This window comes from Mesoplodon mirus, assembly GCF_964341445.2.
Source record: "Mesoplodon mirus genome assembly, chromosome: 16".
NCBI lineage: Eukaryota > Metazoa > Chordata > Mammalia > Artiodactyla > Ziphiidae > Mesoplodon > Mesoplodon mirus.
In genome coordinates, this window is record NC_138992.1 from 62,918,450 (window position 1) to 62,934,696 (window position 16,247).

At 39.5% G+C, this 16,247-nt stretch overlaps 1 protein-coding gene across 8 annotated transcripts in view; it reads left to right on the forward strand.

Moving 5' to 3' along the window:
- EYA1 (EYA transcriptional coactivator and phosphatase 1) overlaps positions 1–16,247 on the forward strand; it is a gene marked incomplete at its 5' end in the record, with an annotated part of 319,290 nt that overhangs the window by 189,774 nt on the left and 113,269 nt on the right. For 2 of the 8 annotated variants that reach the window (XM_082601445.1, XM_082601452.1), the window contains 3 exons: positions 8,111–8,180; positions 8,506–8,651; positions 12,424–12,565. In XM_082601445.1, coding sequence (XP_082457571.1) covers positions 8,111–8,180; positions 8,506–8,651; positions 12,424–12,565 — 358 coding nt within the window. The remainder of the gene's footprint in view (positions 1–8,110; positions 8,181–8,505; positions 8,652–12,423; positions 12,566–16,247) is intronic. The other 6 variants (XM_082601449.1, XM_082601447.1, XM_082601450.1 and 3 more) reach the window with 3 other exon arrangements.

Consider the following 16,247-nt stretch of genomic DNA (forward strand, 5'->3'; position numbering starts at 1 on the left):
TTATCACAGTACTGGAGGGAAGAAATTCCTTGTTTTTAAGAAATACATACAGAAGTATTTATGAGTAAAGGGGCATCATATTTGCAACTCCAAAAAATGTGAGTTAAACATGTGCATATACACACATATAGAGAGAGAAAGAGAATAAAGGATAAAGTTAATCTCATAAAACATAACCATTTGTGGAATTTGGGTGAAAGATATCTGGGAAGTTTTTCTACTATTCTTGCAACTTTTCTCCAGTTGTCAAATTATTTCAAAATAAGAAAATAAAAAATGAAAAGCATGAATGGATTTAACCTACGGCAGTTTCAGTGGACAAGCGGGCTTCATCTCCCTTGTGTCCGCTGGCCTACATGCCCTACTTCTGTGTCTCCAGCATAGTTCCTAGCAGGTAGTATGTGCTCATAAGTTATTGAATGGATGAATGGCTTAATGAATACGATGAGGATGTGGAGACAAGAAAGAGAAAAACGTCTTTCACGTCGATCAGTGGTAAAGGGAGGAGAAGAGAAGGTAGTCTGTTAGAAAGAGGGCTGGAGGGTTGAGGATGGCATTTAGGTCAGGGTGTTTTGGGCTGCCAGCATGAACTTTATAGAGGCACGGGTGCAAGGTAGAGGCAACCTGATGGGACAGCAATGGTTAAATTCAAAACAGAAGTGGGTCAGCCTAGAAAAGGAATAACTTTTCCACAGAAATATCAGGGAAGACTGATAGAAAGTAACACAGATGAGTCTGAAGTGGAGGAGGAGGAGACAAGACCTTGAGGGGATTCCTGCCTGATTCCTCTGTTCGAACCTTCCAGTGGCTCCCATTCATCTCTGAGTAAAAGCCGATTCATTACAATTATCCTGCAAGCCCCACCAGACCTTATTGCCTGCTTCCCTTGCCTCCTGCTATTCCTCTAATAAGGGCCTCTGTGGGGGCAGTCCCTCTGCCTGGAACACGTCTCTGTGCACCTGCCTGACTGCTTCACCACCTTCACATCCCACCACTGAGGCTCACCCTGACCACCTTACTCAGTGTTACAAAACTCTCACTAGAGATTTCCAGAATCCTCCACCCACCCAATAACACGTCGAACCTTTTTACAAACTCTATCATTCACTTGCGTATTAGGTTTATTGCTGGTCTCTCACCCCCACCAAAATGTAAGCTTGAGATGGCAGGGATTTGGACTTCTTTTGTTCATTTGTATCCCTGACACCTGAAAAAGTATCCAGCATGTGTTAGGCACTCAGATATTTACTAGGTAAATTATTGAATACATGAATGAATGAATGAATGCTGGCTTCTACTTTTTTCTCTGAAGAGACTCAATATGAGAAGAAAATTGAGGATATCAGTAAAAGACGCGTTTCAAATAACTTCATGTATCTAGGACAGATAGAAAAAAGTGAAGGAAGGGGATAATAAGCTGAGAGAGGATAAGGATGTCAGGGGGCCTGCCTCTCTTGATGGGTTGGAGGATAAATGAGATGGGAATAAAGGAGTGAAAATTCTGGAAAGAGAGGATGTTCCTTCCTTAATCTCAGAACTCAGTGAGGCCTCCACCTGATGCTTCTGGCGTTGGTTCTCTGTACTTCCCTTCCTCAGCCTTTATCACTCCTTTAAAAATTACTTTGCATCGTCTTTCCTCCTGCTAAACTATAGCCCTATGAGAACAGAGACTGTTTGTCTTGTTCACACTTACAATCCCAGGGGCCATCGTAGAATGGAGCTCCTACGCAGTGGTCAGTACATGTTTGTAAATAAACAAATGAAATCAGTCAGTGCTGTTGTGGTTTAAGACTGGAATGGAGAAAGAGGTCCAGGATGTGGTCTTGAGCTTGATGGTTGACGTAGAAGGCCAGAGTTGAGGCCAAGACAGAAATGAGAAAAGCGCTGGATGCATGACCCAAGATGATGTTGGGATGTGTCAGGGGACACAGTCAAATACTAAAGTTTTTGATAAATGCAAGGCAGTGCTTAGGAGGTGGGTCCTTCATGGAAGTGTTAAAGAGTTGTCAGGAACCTCAGAGAAAGGAGGGTTTCATGGGAGAGCAGAAAAACAATGATTTGGAAGAAACAACAAGGAGGATGTGTTTTTAGGTCTTTGTTATTCTGGAATCTGAGAGATTGAGCAGCCTCTACTGGGAAAAGATACACAGGAGAAGTAAGGGCCTTGGAGGAGGGCTTAGCGGAAGGTGGAGGAATAGTTTGGTGAAGAGACTGAAGCTGTAGAGAATCTCATTTGCCATAGATTGATGGTCTGTGTTGGACGCAGAGGAAAGGATCAGGTGACCTGGGCACTGGGTCAAGGCATAGGGGGCATAGAGCACTGTGGGGATGGACCTTCCTTGTTGTCTTTTACTGTTTCTCTTCCCTTCTCTCCTCCTCTTCTCCTCCTCTTCCTTTTTCTCCTCTTTCTCCTTCCCCCTCCTCTTCCACCCCCCTTCCCCCACATCTCCTTCTCTCCCCCCACCTTTCATAAGTAAAGGTGTGAAAACCATGGCATGCTGGAGTGGCTGTGAATAGGACTTAGGGTTTATAAGAGGAAGAGGAGGCTGGAGAAAGCAATCTCCAAGAATTAACTCCAAGATGGTCTTTACCTCTGTGGTCACTATGCCTACCTTCCTTCTCTATGATAGCTTAAAAATTCACTTCCCTAATATTCTGGGTATCTTAAGGAAATAGCAAGGATAAAGAAGACATGGAGTCATCCTGACACTGGTAATAGCTGTTTCCACCTTTGTCCTTCAAGGAACCCTAGCATCTTAAAGCATTAAGGAGGCAGGGAGGCTCACTCTTCTCCAGGGAAATCGCCAGGTATCCTGGTGTGGGGAGACTGGAGGAGAGAGGTTGATTTTCCAAGGCATGTGGCTGAATTGAAAAATGCAAGGTTGTTTACTGTGTTTTTAAAATACAGTGACGTTCTGCTCATTTACTGTTGACCAATGAAAAACAATATTTTAATGATTAAAACGTTAAGAACAATTGGGGTTGAAAATAATGTGCTTTGAGGGATTACAAAATGTCTTTGCCTGCTGCTGCTTCCACTTCCACAAAGCCCAAATTTGTTATTCATTTGTTAAATAAAATGTCAATTGATATGGATTCATTCAACATTGATGTCTGGGGGTGTTTGAAAATCGGAAATGTCTAGAGGAGAAAAAAATCACATCTGACAAATATGATTTCTTGTTTTTGTAATTGTTCATGAAAAGATCTACCTTTTGGGATCTGATTCATTCATTCAACAATTCTGTATTGAGCACCTACTGTGGGCCAGGCAATGTTCTAGACAGTGGGAATATAGAGGTGAATAAGTAGATAGGTCCCTGCTCTCATGGAGCTTTCATTCTTGTGGGAGAGACAAATGATAAGTAAGTGGTAAGTGGTAATATAAGTAACTAGGCAGTGAAAAGTGCTCTGAAGAAAACGAAAGCAGATCAAAGACTATGGTGAGGAGTGGGTAGGGGTCTCTTTTAGAAGGAAGGCTTCTCTAAGGAAAGGGCATCTGAGCAGAGGTCTTAGTGAAGTGAGGGAATACGTTTGGGTTAATCAGAATGAAACAGGATAACAGGGTTTGGAGTTGAGGGCAAGGAGGGGTTTGACATGATGATCTAATTTATGTTTTTAAGAGATCACTGTTTGTCATGTGGAAAATTCTCTTTGGGAGAAGGGTGGGAAGAAGGTAAGGAGAAGCAGGGAGACCAGCATTTCCTGGTGCAGAAGAAGAGGACTGTGTTAGCCCACGTGTTTCCTGGAGGAACCACTGAAGCAGGATGCTGTGTGCCAGTATCCTATCGGGGAGGGGAGGGAAGGTGAGATCAGGGGGCGGTGCCCTGGCTGCCCTCTCTGATGGCCACGGCCAACGTTGGTGACTGGAACAGAGTGGCAGACAAGAGAGAGTGAGAAGTTGTCACTTTTAGCCTATATTTAGAAGGGAGAACTGACTGGACTTAGGATAAAAGGGTATGAGGAAAGGAGATGAATCAAAACTTAACTTTTAGGCTTTTGACCTGTTTGTCCAGCTGAATGACGTTGACATGGACGAGATGGGATCCCGGGGGAGCCGTGAACTGAGGACTTGCTAATTTTTAGATTTCTATCGAGTTTCTCAGCGGATTCTCTAGCTTGTGAATATTAATTCACCTTGGGTCCTTCTCCTCTCCCTTCCTGCAGTAAGATTTGGGGAGCCTCTTTAACTTACATGTGAGAGGTAGGAGAAAGAATGCAATGATAGGAAACAAGTGTGCTAAAACAAAGAAGGACCTGTTGTCCCTGCATCCCCAGGGCTCTGCCATGTGGCCTCTGGAGTTTACTAATGGTAAGAGAACCAATTGATTTACCTTGGTAAATGGCCTGGGAGCATTCTTTTTGCCTTAGGTTATTCTGGTCTCATGAAATTAAAAATAATCTGAATTCTTAGACTATTATTAAAAAGTTTAAAGTGTTTTAGGCAATTAAGGAAAAAAGTACTTGAGGTAGAAGGTGGAAGATTCTTGACTTTAGGCTACACAGAGATCACAGGGGTTTGAATTTAGAGAAAGCCCTAAGGGTATGGCTGTTTACATGGCATTACATAGTCAATAATTTTAGGTGCACACAGGTAAGTAGCAGCAACATACTCGGGCAGCATCATAGGTTCTTATTCACATCTATTTAATAAGGAAAACTATTGACCCATTTATATTGCCAAAGATCAGGTTTATTGTTGTGTTTATAAATAACTTAACATAATTTAACCATCTTTCAAGTTATCATGGTTTAAAAATATCTACTTTGCTTTTGACCTAAACCTCACAGTCTCATTCAACAAATGTTATTTATTGATTACCTACCACATGCCAGGCCCTACCAGGTGCCAAGGAAACAAAGGAGAGTAGGAGGTCCTTGGCCCTGGAAGCTCATGGGTAGCAGAGGAAACTAACATCTATACGCTACATAAACTAACCATCATGTAGTGTGGTGAGGGCAACTTTGCCAATGTTTACAACATTCCAAAAAGTACAGAGAAAGAAGATATTATCCTAAGGAGAAAATGATGTTTTAGTCCCAGTGGAAGAGTGGTTGACAGGCAGGGGAAAGAAGAGCATTAGCATGGCACTAGGCTCTGACATGAAGACCAACCAAGACAGACAGGAAAATGCATGGCATGCACGGGCAGTCCTCAAGTCCAGGGATGCTATGTAACTCTAAACCCACAGGAGAGTGGATGCTTGAATATCTTTATATAATCTGCCAAAGAATTTGGAATTTTTTTCTAGGGATAGTGTAAGTGCAGGTGAGAGATTGTAAGCTGGAAGAATGGACGTGAAGAAGTTTCCGCGTAAGGAAGATCAATGTGGTGGCAGAAGTGAGAGTCAAAGGGCACTGGGTGGAATGCAGGGTGAGTAGCTAGATGGCTGTTTCTCTAGTCCAGGTGAGACATAATGAGGACCCGCCCCGGGACAGGTGGGTAGGGATGGAGAATGCAGGACAGCTCAATGGGTGTTTCTGAGTTGGAGATGGGTGACTTGAGAGTCACAGAGGGAGAAAAAAATGAGATGATTCTGAGGCTTCTAGTTCCTATGAAGGGGGGTCAGGAGATAGTATGTTTTGGCAGAAGGAGTGGGCAGATGTGGGTTCAAATACCAGCTTTCCTCTTGATTTGCTTGGACATGTTCCTTAATTTCTAGCCCCATATATAAAATGGGGATAAAGAATCCTGTTTTTCAGCATTTTGCTGGATAGATGGTGATGCTGTCCATTGAGTAGAATTAAAAATACAGAAAAAGGGCAAATATGGGGGCAAAGATAGTGGGAATTTGGGAATCTGAGATGTTAAACATTTCTTACACAAACACAGTATTATTTGCTTTATGTCATTACTTCATTTAGTCCTCACAACCATCCTATGAGGTGTAGGTAGTATTACTGCCATCATTTTACATGAGAACATGCCAAGGCTTAGAGGGATCAAATAGCTTGACCAAGACCGCATAGAAGAGTTGGATCTTGAATCTGAGCTGAAATTAAACTCTAATTCCAGAAACTGTGTTTGTATTACCACACTCTGCAACCTCCAAATCTGTCTTCGTGTGTACACACATACACTATGCATATAATCTAAATCAGAGCTTCACAGAACCTACCTTATGCTGTATAACCACCCTGATATCTTCTATTCTCTTATTCTATTTGTTTATGAAAAATTACTGAGCAGAACCTATGAAGTTGAATTTACAATCTTTTCATGGGTCGTGACCCATAATTTGAAAAACACAGGGATAGAGCTAGAAAAGAATAAAAGGGATTTCTGTGGCTTGCATCCTCAGATGGCTTTGGGGTTTTTTGTGTGGTAGTACATATTTGTGCTGTGGTTTCATTTTTTAAAAACTTCTTTCTATCTATGATGATCCAGGGAAGATATTACCCCTCCAACAGCTCTGCTGGATAAATCTTCTCTGCCCTTGGTCTCTTTCCAGGCCTAGAAGAGGGGATTAGAAAGGTTGTAATCGCAGGTGGCCTGGGCAAGTGGCAGTGCTTGTGGTCCAGGCATTCTCTCCCTTCTATAAATTGTATTTAATCCTCCCATAGCTATTTGTATGTTGGCCTTCGCACGTGCGACAGACAGGACTTGTCTTTGCATGTTTGCATCTGCAGCATGGAGTGCAGTGCCTGGAACAGAATAGTGACCCAACATGTGCCAAGAGATGGGGGACACCAGCCAAGCTGGCCTGCCTTCTCTCATTAATATGGCCTCCATCTCTGCCAGACCAACAGCCAGAGGGTTGACGTCTGGCAGGTCGCATGAGTACTGCTGACCTTCATCTATTCTCTTGTCACTGGGTTAGGCCTGTTTGCTTTACCGGGAAAGGATTAGTCATAGGTTTTGAGATTCTAACCCAAACCCACCACTGTTTTCCCAAACACAAGCTAGAAAATTACATTTGAGAAACATAACTATACTGATGTGATATCATGAAAATGTATAAAACCTGGAGTTCATGGAAGCTTATGAAGGGTTTTAATGTAGAATATAATGAATAAATAATAGAGCCTCTGCAGACAGTGATTATTTGTAGAAGAAAATAAACATATTACATCTTATAATAATTGTACCCAAAGCATATGCATCTTAGCCAGGAAAAGCATAGGATGAGTTTGAAGGGAAAGGGGGAAATACATATATATATATGTGTGTATGTATATATGTATATATTTATGTAAATGTGTAGATATGTAAATGTAGATATTTATGTACATAAATAGATGACCCATATTAGCAATGAAAGGAGCTGAGAATCACCATTTTAAGGCCTCGTGTTAGTAAAAAAAAAAAAAAACATGTTTTTTTTTTGCTTCTTTATTTCAGAATGATTCTAAAAGAATATTTGATAGAAGGGTTTCGTGCATTTCTGAGACTTAGTGAATCAAGTATATGTGATTAAAAAGAAATGAGATTCTGCTTGAATGCTTAAATAATCTCTTAAAAAAAAAACCTTTGTGACTTGAATGCTGAAGTGGAGCACATATAACTGAAAGGCAAAGGAATATCCATCTCCGTGCAAGAAAAAACGGGCCTAGTTTGCAACTTGAGAAATCTTAGATGGTTATAGGAATGCATTCTTATTAAAAAAAATTGCTGAATCAATGCAGGCAAATGAGGATCTGTCCTATTTCTACTGCCCTGAGAGGAGATTAGACTGCATTTCTCAGTAACACAGTCTCAGGGGCTTGTGTCCCCTTGAACACAAACAATAGACCAGAGGACCTTCCGGTCCCGCCCAGCCCTGTAATTCAAGTTCATCCCTCCCCTTTCAGTGCGGTCGTTCCAACCAGTGGCCAGGACTCCCTGTGCTCTTAAAGTATTGCCACTGTAAAAGCCATCACTGACAGGTATTTAAGAATATTATGACTATGTTTTCTAAGAGTTGATTTAAAATTCGAATCACTTGATCAGTTCCTATAGGTTCCTTAATATAGTTTAACTTTCTATTAGGTTGACTTATGAAATTGCCATTTCTTCGGGTCCAAAAGGTCTACGGTTTCATGTGGCCAACCTATAGTTGAAACTATATCAATGCTTTATACATATTTTGTATTTTGCTTGGATTATTGTGCATTATTTTTCTTTTTCCAGCCATTGGGAGCAGTAGCTTCAGCCCAAGACCGTCTCACCAATTCTCCCCACCACAGATTTATCCTTCCAAGTAAGCTATATTTTCTCTTAATCAATAAATAACTTTTCTGAGTAGTCTTTTACCTTATTTCAAGTCATGTCTGGTGCCCACGTGTTACATCTTAGTTTAAACTAAAGTGTGTTTCATAGAGACTTAAATGTATTTACGCAAATTTATTTGGAGCATCACCTAGGAGGGACACTGTAGTATTTTGGTTCTTTGTGTATTACACTTGAAAGTTATACATTAAGAAACAATCTTTAACTGGAATTTGTGATTTGGTTGTTAATCAGTTACCTTGCATGTTTCCATCTAATGCATGGGCTTTCTATTTTCTGTCATTTCTGACAAATAGCAGACCATACCCACATATTCTCCCTACCCCTTCCTCACAAACTATGGCTGCATATGGGCAAACACAGTTTACCACAGGAATGCAACAAGCTACAGCCTATGCCACGTACCCACAGCCGGGACAGCCCTATGGAATTTCCTCCTATGGTGAGTAATCCCTCAGCTTTAGCGGTGACGTTGCCTAGTGGGCACACCTGTACCTGCGAAAGTTTCACAGGAGTGGTACTTAAAGACGGTCCTCTTGGGCCACTTGAGAAAGGGTGGTCACCTTTTGTGTCTAAATTCTTAAAATGATCGTTTCCAATGAGCATTGTAAGAGCTAGTAGTTACTTATCTTGAGGTCAGAGGTGGCAAATACCATGGTTCATATGGCCTCTTGCTCTCGTTTTGTTTTTTTTGGTTTTTTTTCTTCCATTTATATCTCAATTCTTAATTTGCCACTTGAGCACTTGGCTCTGGAATCCAAAGTATTTTGGTGCATATTTCTGATAAAACTTCTGTGAATGAAGTCTTTTGGGGTGAAGATTCATTTCCTATTTATCAGATGCTGAGCTATGATTAGAGAAGTACAAGCAGAGTTCAACAAACCCTGGCTCTAAACTTGAGGGGGGTGGTAGTCTCAGATTTCAGCATTATCAACCATTAGGAAAAGTGATCTATATCATGGCTTGGGCTGCACTTTAAAGAGGCCAATCAGGAAACATTTAAAGCTCACATCCCTATTTGTTCCTTCTCACCTGGAGACTATCTTTATCTTGGTGTAATTTAACTCAATTGTTACAGGGTCAATACCTGTAAATTAAAAATAAATCCAGCCAAACCTCATAGTTTAATTTTTAAAAAGCTTTGGATTCCAGAATACCTTCACTTCCATTGAATGGTAGTTGTAATTTTAAACAAACTGCAACTTGTTGGAAGAGAAAAATATGGATTATTGGCATTTTATTAAGAAATAAATAAAACCTAGTGATCCAGAAAAAAATACATGAAAGTTTGGAAGCAAGACTGATAGAGAAAACTGGTGGAGTATTTTGTGACCAATATTCTAATTATGCTTCTGCTGCTATTGTTATTTCATAATAATCTTTTCTCAGTATATTGAAAGAAATAATGTTCTTCTTTAAACATTTCATTAATCATTAGAAGGTAAATTAGTTTTTGCTTTTTTGTTCTGTCTTTACCCCAGATCAAATTGGCCATATATAAATTTCTTATAAAATATATAGAAATTAAAATCTAAATTAGGTATGACTTCAACCTTCATAGTTTTATTTTAAAAAGATCACAACTGAATGTGATCTAGGGAGGTGTTTTTCAACCAGACTTTAAAAACAGCAATAAAATGGACTTTCTAGAATTATCTTTCATTTCCATGACTTTTAGTCAAGTTTCTCAAAATAATGTTAAATATAGATCAAATTTGTCTGTAACTTACTTTTAAACTACTCTTATGCTAAAAGAGGGAAGAGATCCTATGATTTGAATTGCATAACTTCAATTCTATGATGTGAGTTAAGGCAGTCCCCAATTTATATTCTCAGCATTTATTTGTAAGCCGATTATTTGAAGTAGAAATGTATTTTCCAGTACAAACAATGCTCAAGTACTGTAGACCTATCAGTGCTGCCAGGGGAAGGTACCATTCCTGTTACTGCCTTGGCTGCCACTCACACAACTCTCTTGTTTTTCTTTCTCTTCCCCATTCAGTCATGGAAGGGCCCTTTGCCAATTTCTGGGCTGCGGGGTAAGGACTCCTCTAATTCTAAACCATCAACAGACGGCCCTGTTGTCTGAAATAGTTGTTCCAGTAGAGTGAGATGAGCAGAGGTTCGGAGGTTCGGAGGTTAGGCTCAGAACTAGTAGGATGAAGACAGGGATTTTCATGTGGTAGGTGGGGATCGGGGAGGTGGTGAGAGTGAGTCTCAGTGTAAAGGGCTTTGATCCCAGGACCTTCCATGCTTATAAATCTCCTGGGAATAATTTTCAGTCCTTAGCATTTTTCTGATCACCTCCTTTCTTCTCTTTTTGTACCTTGAGAACAAGGAGATGCCCCAGTGCTTCTGACCAGCCATTCTCTTTTTCTTGGGCCAATGCATGGAAAAATATGGCAGCCTTCTCCCTATTGCTTGCTCTGAAGGAAGAGCACATCGTTTAGGGGTTTTAACTGCTGATAGTTAAGGTCCTGATAGTTCTAGAAGACTTTCTCCAAGGACGTGTGTCCCCTGACTTTTCACTTAGACCCAGTAAGAAAAGATAGGCAAATCTTTTCATAGTAAGAGCAAGGGGTCGGCGAGGAGGAAGAGGTCATGCCATTCTTCACTGGATCTGCGTGGAGTCGACCAGTGAGATGAGTTTGACAGCTTGTGGATAGAAGCTATGGACATAGGTGTGGCTATGGGTGTTTTCTACTTCCTGCTTTTCCTTACCTGTTCTTATCACAAAGATTCCCATCCTGAGCCTCCAGGCTGAAAACAGAGGTGACACAGGTGAAGACTGAAAGCAGATTGTTATAGCATCAAATGGAGAGAGAAGGGGGGAAATCTCTATTGTGACACCATGGAAAGGAATGGAGTTTTCTAGACTGTCTTGGGCACCACCTGTCTTGGGCACTTGTTTTTCCAGGGACCATTTATAAGTGTGGGTTGTTCATTGGTTTGGGATTGCCTGTACAAGGAAAGTCACATTTTTTTTAAATGCTAAGGTTATGTTAAGACTGAAATGTAAGGCCATTATGAGGTTACTTAGAGATACTTCAGGAATTAGAGTAGGCTCTCTTCGCCAAGAGTCAGATTCTTCCACTGCCTTAGGAAAGTTACCTAACTTCATTCTACTGATGAAATTCCCCTAAAATGGAAATAAACAGTGAGACTACTGTGTATTCTAGATCCCAAAGATACTATTTATCTTAAGTGAAAAGTAAAATTATTCCAAAAGGTGAATTCCCTTGGCAGAAATTTTCATCCCCTCCCTCTGTGGGAATTAAGGACAGTTGTTAACTTTCATGACTGTCTTTAATTATGATCCAGGGCTGAGCCCTGTACAACGATACCGCCAAACCCAAGTCCTGAAATTAGGATGTCAGCCTGGCACTTTGGGAAGTTTTGGGGGGCCACAAATACATTATTTTTGTATTATGATGTGATGAAAAGAAAGTGTACTTTATGTTACACTTAAAACAATTATATTTGAATAAAAACCTGAAACTATAAGGGACAAAAAGAGAACTACTTGTCAATTTCTCTGTGCTGTTTATAAAGCACTATGTTGTTCTACAGGATTGAGTTCTTTATTATTCTGCTTCTCTTGTGCTTACTGCCTGGTAGGATCTGGATATCTGGGAGAAGCTTTCCCCCTGTGTTGCTTAGTTCTGTGCCCAATATTGCTACCTCTGACCTCAAAATGCGTTGTGTACTAAAATCAGCTTTGTGGTAGAAAGAGTAAAGAAAAAAAATGTTTTTAATGTTATGAGGCTAGAGACTCTAATTAATCACTTTTTAGAAAAAATATTTTGATTCTGATGTTAATCAATGCAACAACATTTAGAATAATTTAGTTCAAGTTTAATTATGGCCATTTCTGGACTGTAAAGATGATCTTAAACTCTTGTAAAGCAATACAACTAATTATAGAAATGATATCGCTAGAGTTAAATTTTACAGAAAATGGAATTCAGGAAAACAACAAAAAAGAATAGTGTGGATAGGCATTGAAATCTGTAATAATCCTGGTTTTATTCTTTTTAATTGAAGTTATAGTGAAGGGTATTTCACTCTAAGCGTATATGGCCTTGGTTATTGAGATAACACTGGCGGGGGGTGGGGGGGGAAACGTTTGTAATTGGATAGTTGTGGGAGTGTTTTTGTATATGGACCAGCTTTTGAAAATGAACAGATAGATAAGCTATCACTAACTGATTTAGGTGCATTGTGGGCAGGCATCAAGACTGAAGGTGGATTGTCACAGTCTCAGTCACCTGGACAGACAGGATTTCTCAGCTATGGTACAAGCTTTGGGACCCCTCAACCTGGACAGGCACCGTACAGCTACCAGATGCAAGGTCTGTATACCCACTGGCATTGCTCTTTTCATTAATCCTGTGGGACAATTATTACCTTCTAACTTGGAACCTGATATTCTGTGTAAGTAGTGGATGATGGTGAAAGTGGACTGGGCTTGGAGGCAAGATAGCTGGTTCTAGTTTGACTCTTTACTTCCCTGCTTTCCAGGCCTAAATTTCCATATTTATAACATCCAGGGGTTAGACTGGATGATCACTCAGGTTCTTTTACAAAAAGCTCTAAAATTCTTTGTGTCATGGAAGTTTTCTGCCTTTGCTTCTATCAACTAAAAAAAGGGTGAAAAAAAAAGCAAAGTCAATGATGTAAGAGGTTGTAGTATGATATATGCTAAAAACCCTGGCACTTGGTGTCGCCAGTCAACCTGTCTCAAAGGGGTATGTTTTCTTCATTTTCATTATCACGGCTCTGGAAATAGAGCATGTGATAGGTGTTGACTAAATGATCTGCCAAAGACCAGGAGATCAAATTGACAGCCACTCAATGCATCTTCAAGCTATTGCCTCCAAGGACCCATCCCTGGGTTCTGATTTTGAAACTATAGACAAAACATAATGTAAGTGCAAGTCATATGGATGACACCTGAAAGTTTATCTTGTCAGAGCTGTTTCAAGAGTAGGCATTACTGTAATTAGCAGATTATTATCATGAAAATGTGTCTAAAATACTTGAAAATTGTTCTCGCCTAATTTAAACATTCTCCTAATATTTTGTTTTTACCACTAATCAGTTTAACAAATGATATGCATCCTATCAATAGTGCCAAGCTATAGTAGATTTAAATACCTGCTATTTAAAAAAAAATTGTTTTATTTATTGAAGTGTAGTTGATGTACAATATTACATGTACATGTACAATATTACAATATTACATAAGTTAGAGAAGTACTACATAATGATTCACAATTTTTAAAGGTTATATTTCGTTTATAGTTACCACAAAATACTGGCTATATTCCCTGTGTTGTACAATACATACTCGTATTATTTATACATAATAGTTTGTACCCCTTAATCCCCTCCCCCATCTTGTCCCTCCCCACTTCCCTCTCCCCACTGGTAACCACTAGTTTGTTCTCTGTATCTGTGAGTCTGTTTCTTTTTTGTTATATTCACTAATTTGTTTTATTTTTTGGATTCCACATACAAGTGATATGATACAGTATTTGTCCACCTTTGTCTGACTTTTTTCACTTAGCATAATACCCTCCAAGTCCATCCTTGTTGCTGCAAACGGCAACATTTCTTTCTTTTCTTATGGCTGAGTAGTATTCCATTGTATGTGTGTGTGTATACCACATCTTCTTTATCCATTCATCCGCTGGTAGACTTAGCAACCTGCTCTTTTAAATAACAGATATGTTATAGACATCTTTTCACATCAATAAAATCTATTTTATGGCATCATTTTAATGGCTGCATGGTTTCACAGATATATCTTATTTAACTAACCCCCCTGTTATTGGACATCTAGAGCAATGCCACGAATATCTTATGTGCATGCTTAATTATTTCCTTTGAGTAAACGTAAGTGTGGAATTGCTAGGTAAACTGTTTTCAACTCTTTTAAGGATTTGTTATATATTTCCACAAGGAAGGGCTGTGAATTCGCGTGGACACATTAAATATTTTACTTTTTTAAAAAATTGTCATTTTGGAAGGTCTGAGATTTTATTGTTGTTTTCATGTGTATTTTTAGAAAATTGAGCTGATAAACCAGTTTTTCTTTTCTTGCATGGTGGTGTTTGTCTTTTCTTATTATTTCTTATATTACGTCTCTTAATCTTTAGTAATGTTTTATAGATGTATTTCCAGTTTATCTTTTTTTCTCTTCGGTACATTGGGCCTCTCACTGTTGTGGCCTCTCCCGTTGAGGAGCACAGGCTCTGGACGCGCAGGCTCAGCGGCCATGGCTTCCAGGCCCAGCCGCTCCACAGCATGTGGGATCCTCCCGGACCGGGGCACGAACCCGTGTCCCCTGCATCGGCAGGCGGACTCTCAACCACTGCGCCACCATGGAAGCCCCCAGTTTATCATTTTTAAGAGCTTTTTTTCCTGCACGGGAAGCTAAAATTTTATGGGACCAGATTCATTAATCCTTTCATACTTGGTTTTGCCTTTGGTATAAAAAAGGCATGGATTATAAAGTTTTGATATATTTGATGGCTACAAAATTAAAATTACCTTATGACAGGTAGCATTTAGTGTTAGAAGGATATTACTCATGTGCTTGATTCCAAACTTGAAAGCTGCTCTTGGAAAAGAACTATGTTTCTCCATATGCTGAATATCAGTTAAGTAAAGGGATAAAAAGAACAAAAATTGATGAGACTTCATTAAAGAATCGAATAGTCTTAGGCTTTAGTAATGAAATGGATCATAAGGCAAGCAAAGTCTGTTCGCTCCTAAAGCTTTCATTTGTGTCAAGGAGAGAGACCGTAGACAAACAGACAAATACGTTATGCAATTGCAGAGTCTTAGGAGAGTTATGGGGAAAAAAAATCTGGCACTATGGTCAGTTCTGTTCTACTCTGGGCATCCAGTCTCTTTAAGGAGAAGTGGATCCTAAAGGTCAGAATGAAACAGGAGAAGTGCCTTCCGGAGAGGAGAGATAACTACATGTGTGATTCCTGGACTTGAGCCCACGTGCAGCCCTTTGGTTACCATCCTCAATGGGCTGAGTACAGAAATTGCGAGTTAAGTGTTTAGAAACTTTCATGGTACATCCGTAGTAAATCTTACGGTGGTGAAATCAGACATGCACTCTGTGTCTTTTCTTTTTTCATCTCATTCTTTTAGTCATACATAACTATTATATTTTGCTAAGTTGTCAGCCTGGAAAGGATTAGGAGAAGAGAAGCGTGCTGTGTGTCTCAGAGAGTTTGAGAAATATTGCCCTTGACTTAGCTTTATCTTTCTGTCCTCGCAGATCAAAAGCTTATGTGGCAAGAAAGTTCCTAAGAGGACTAACTAGCTGTCAGAGTTGTAAGCATAGCGTCAGTGTAGAGAGAAGGGTGGAAATGAAAGAGGAGAAAAGAACGTTAATTTGGAGGTGGAAAAAACTGTATTTTAAAGCAGAAATAAGGACATGTGTAGCACCAAATATAGCAAATACAGCATTGCTTTTCTAGTTAGAGGTTTCATTGCATCTGGGATATTGCATTACAACTTTTTGTGTTTTTAGGCATCCCCTGGTTGAATGGCCTTTCCAGTGGGATTTTAGAGCCCTTTGTCCATGACTGAGGTATTATTTCATACGGATATTTCTATAATGGCACCTCACTCATTTTCAGAATAATCTAAAATATGACTTTCATACACCAAGCCAAAGAATAATATGCTATTAACTTGAAAGTTGCCAGTCTGATGATGGATAATGATACGTAATATGCTATAAACGCCTTATGGTCAAATGTGGATAAATAAGTACACTCTGATTAATATGTATTTCTTAAATATTAACTGCATTGTAAAAAATGAAGTGGATGAAATGATTTTATGTGCCCAGTCATGGGAGTCTATTGACCTTTGTCTTTTCAACACTTCTTTTTAATATAAAACTTTCTATAATGTCTGAAATTATTTTCAAAATTCTCTAAATTCTATTCTCCTTAATGAATAACAGTGATTTTTGCTTATATCAATCTTGTATCTGTTAAAAGATCTT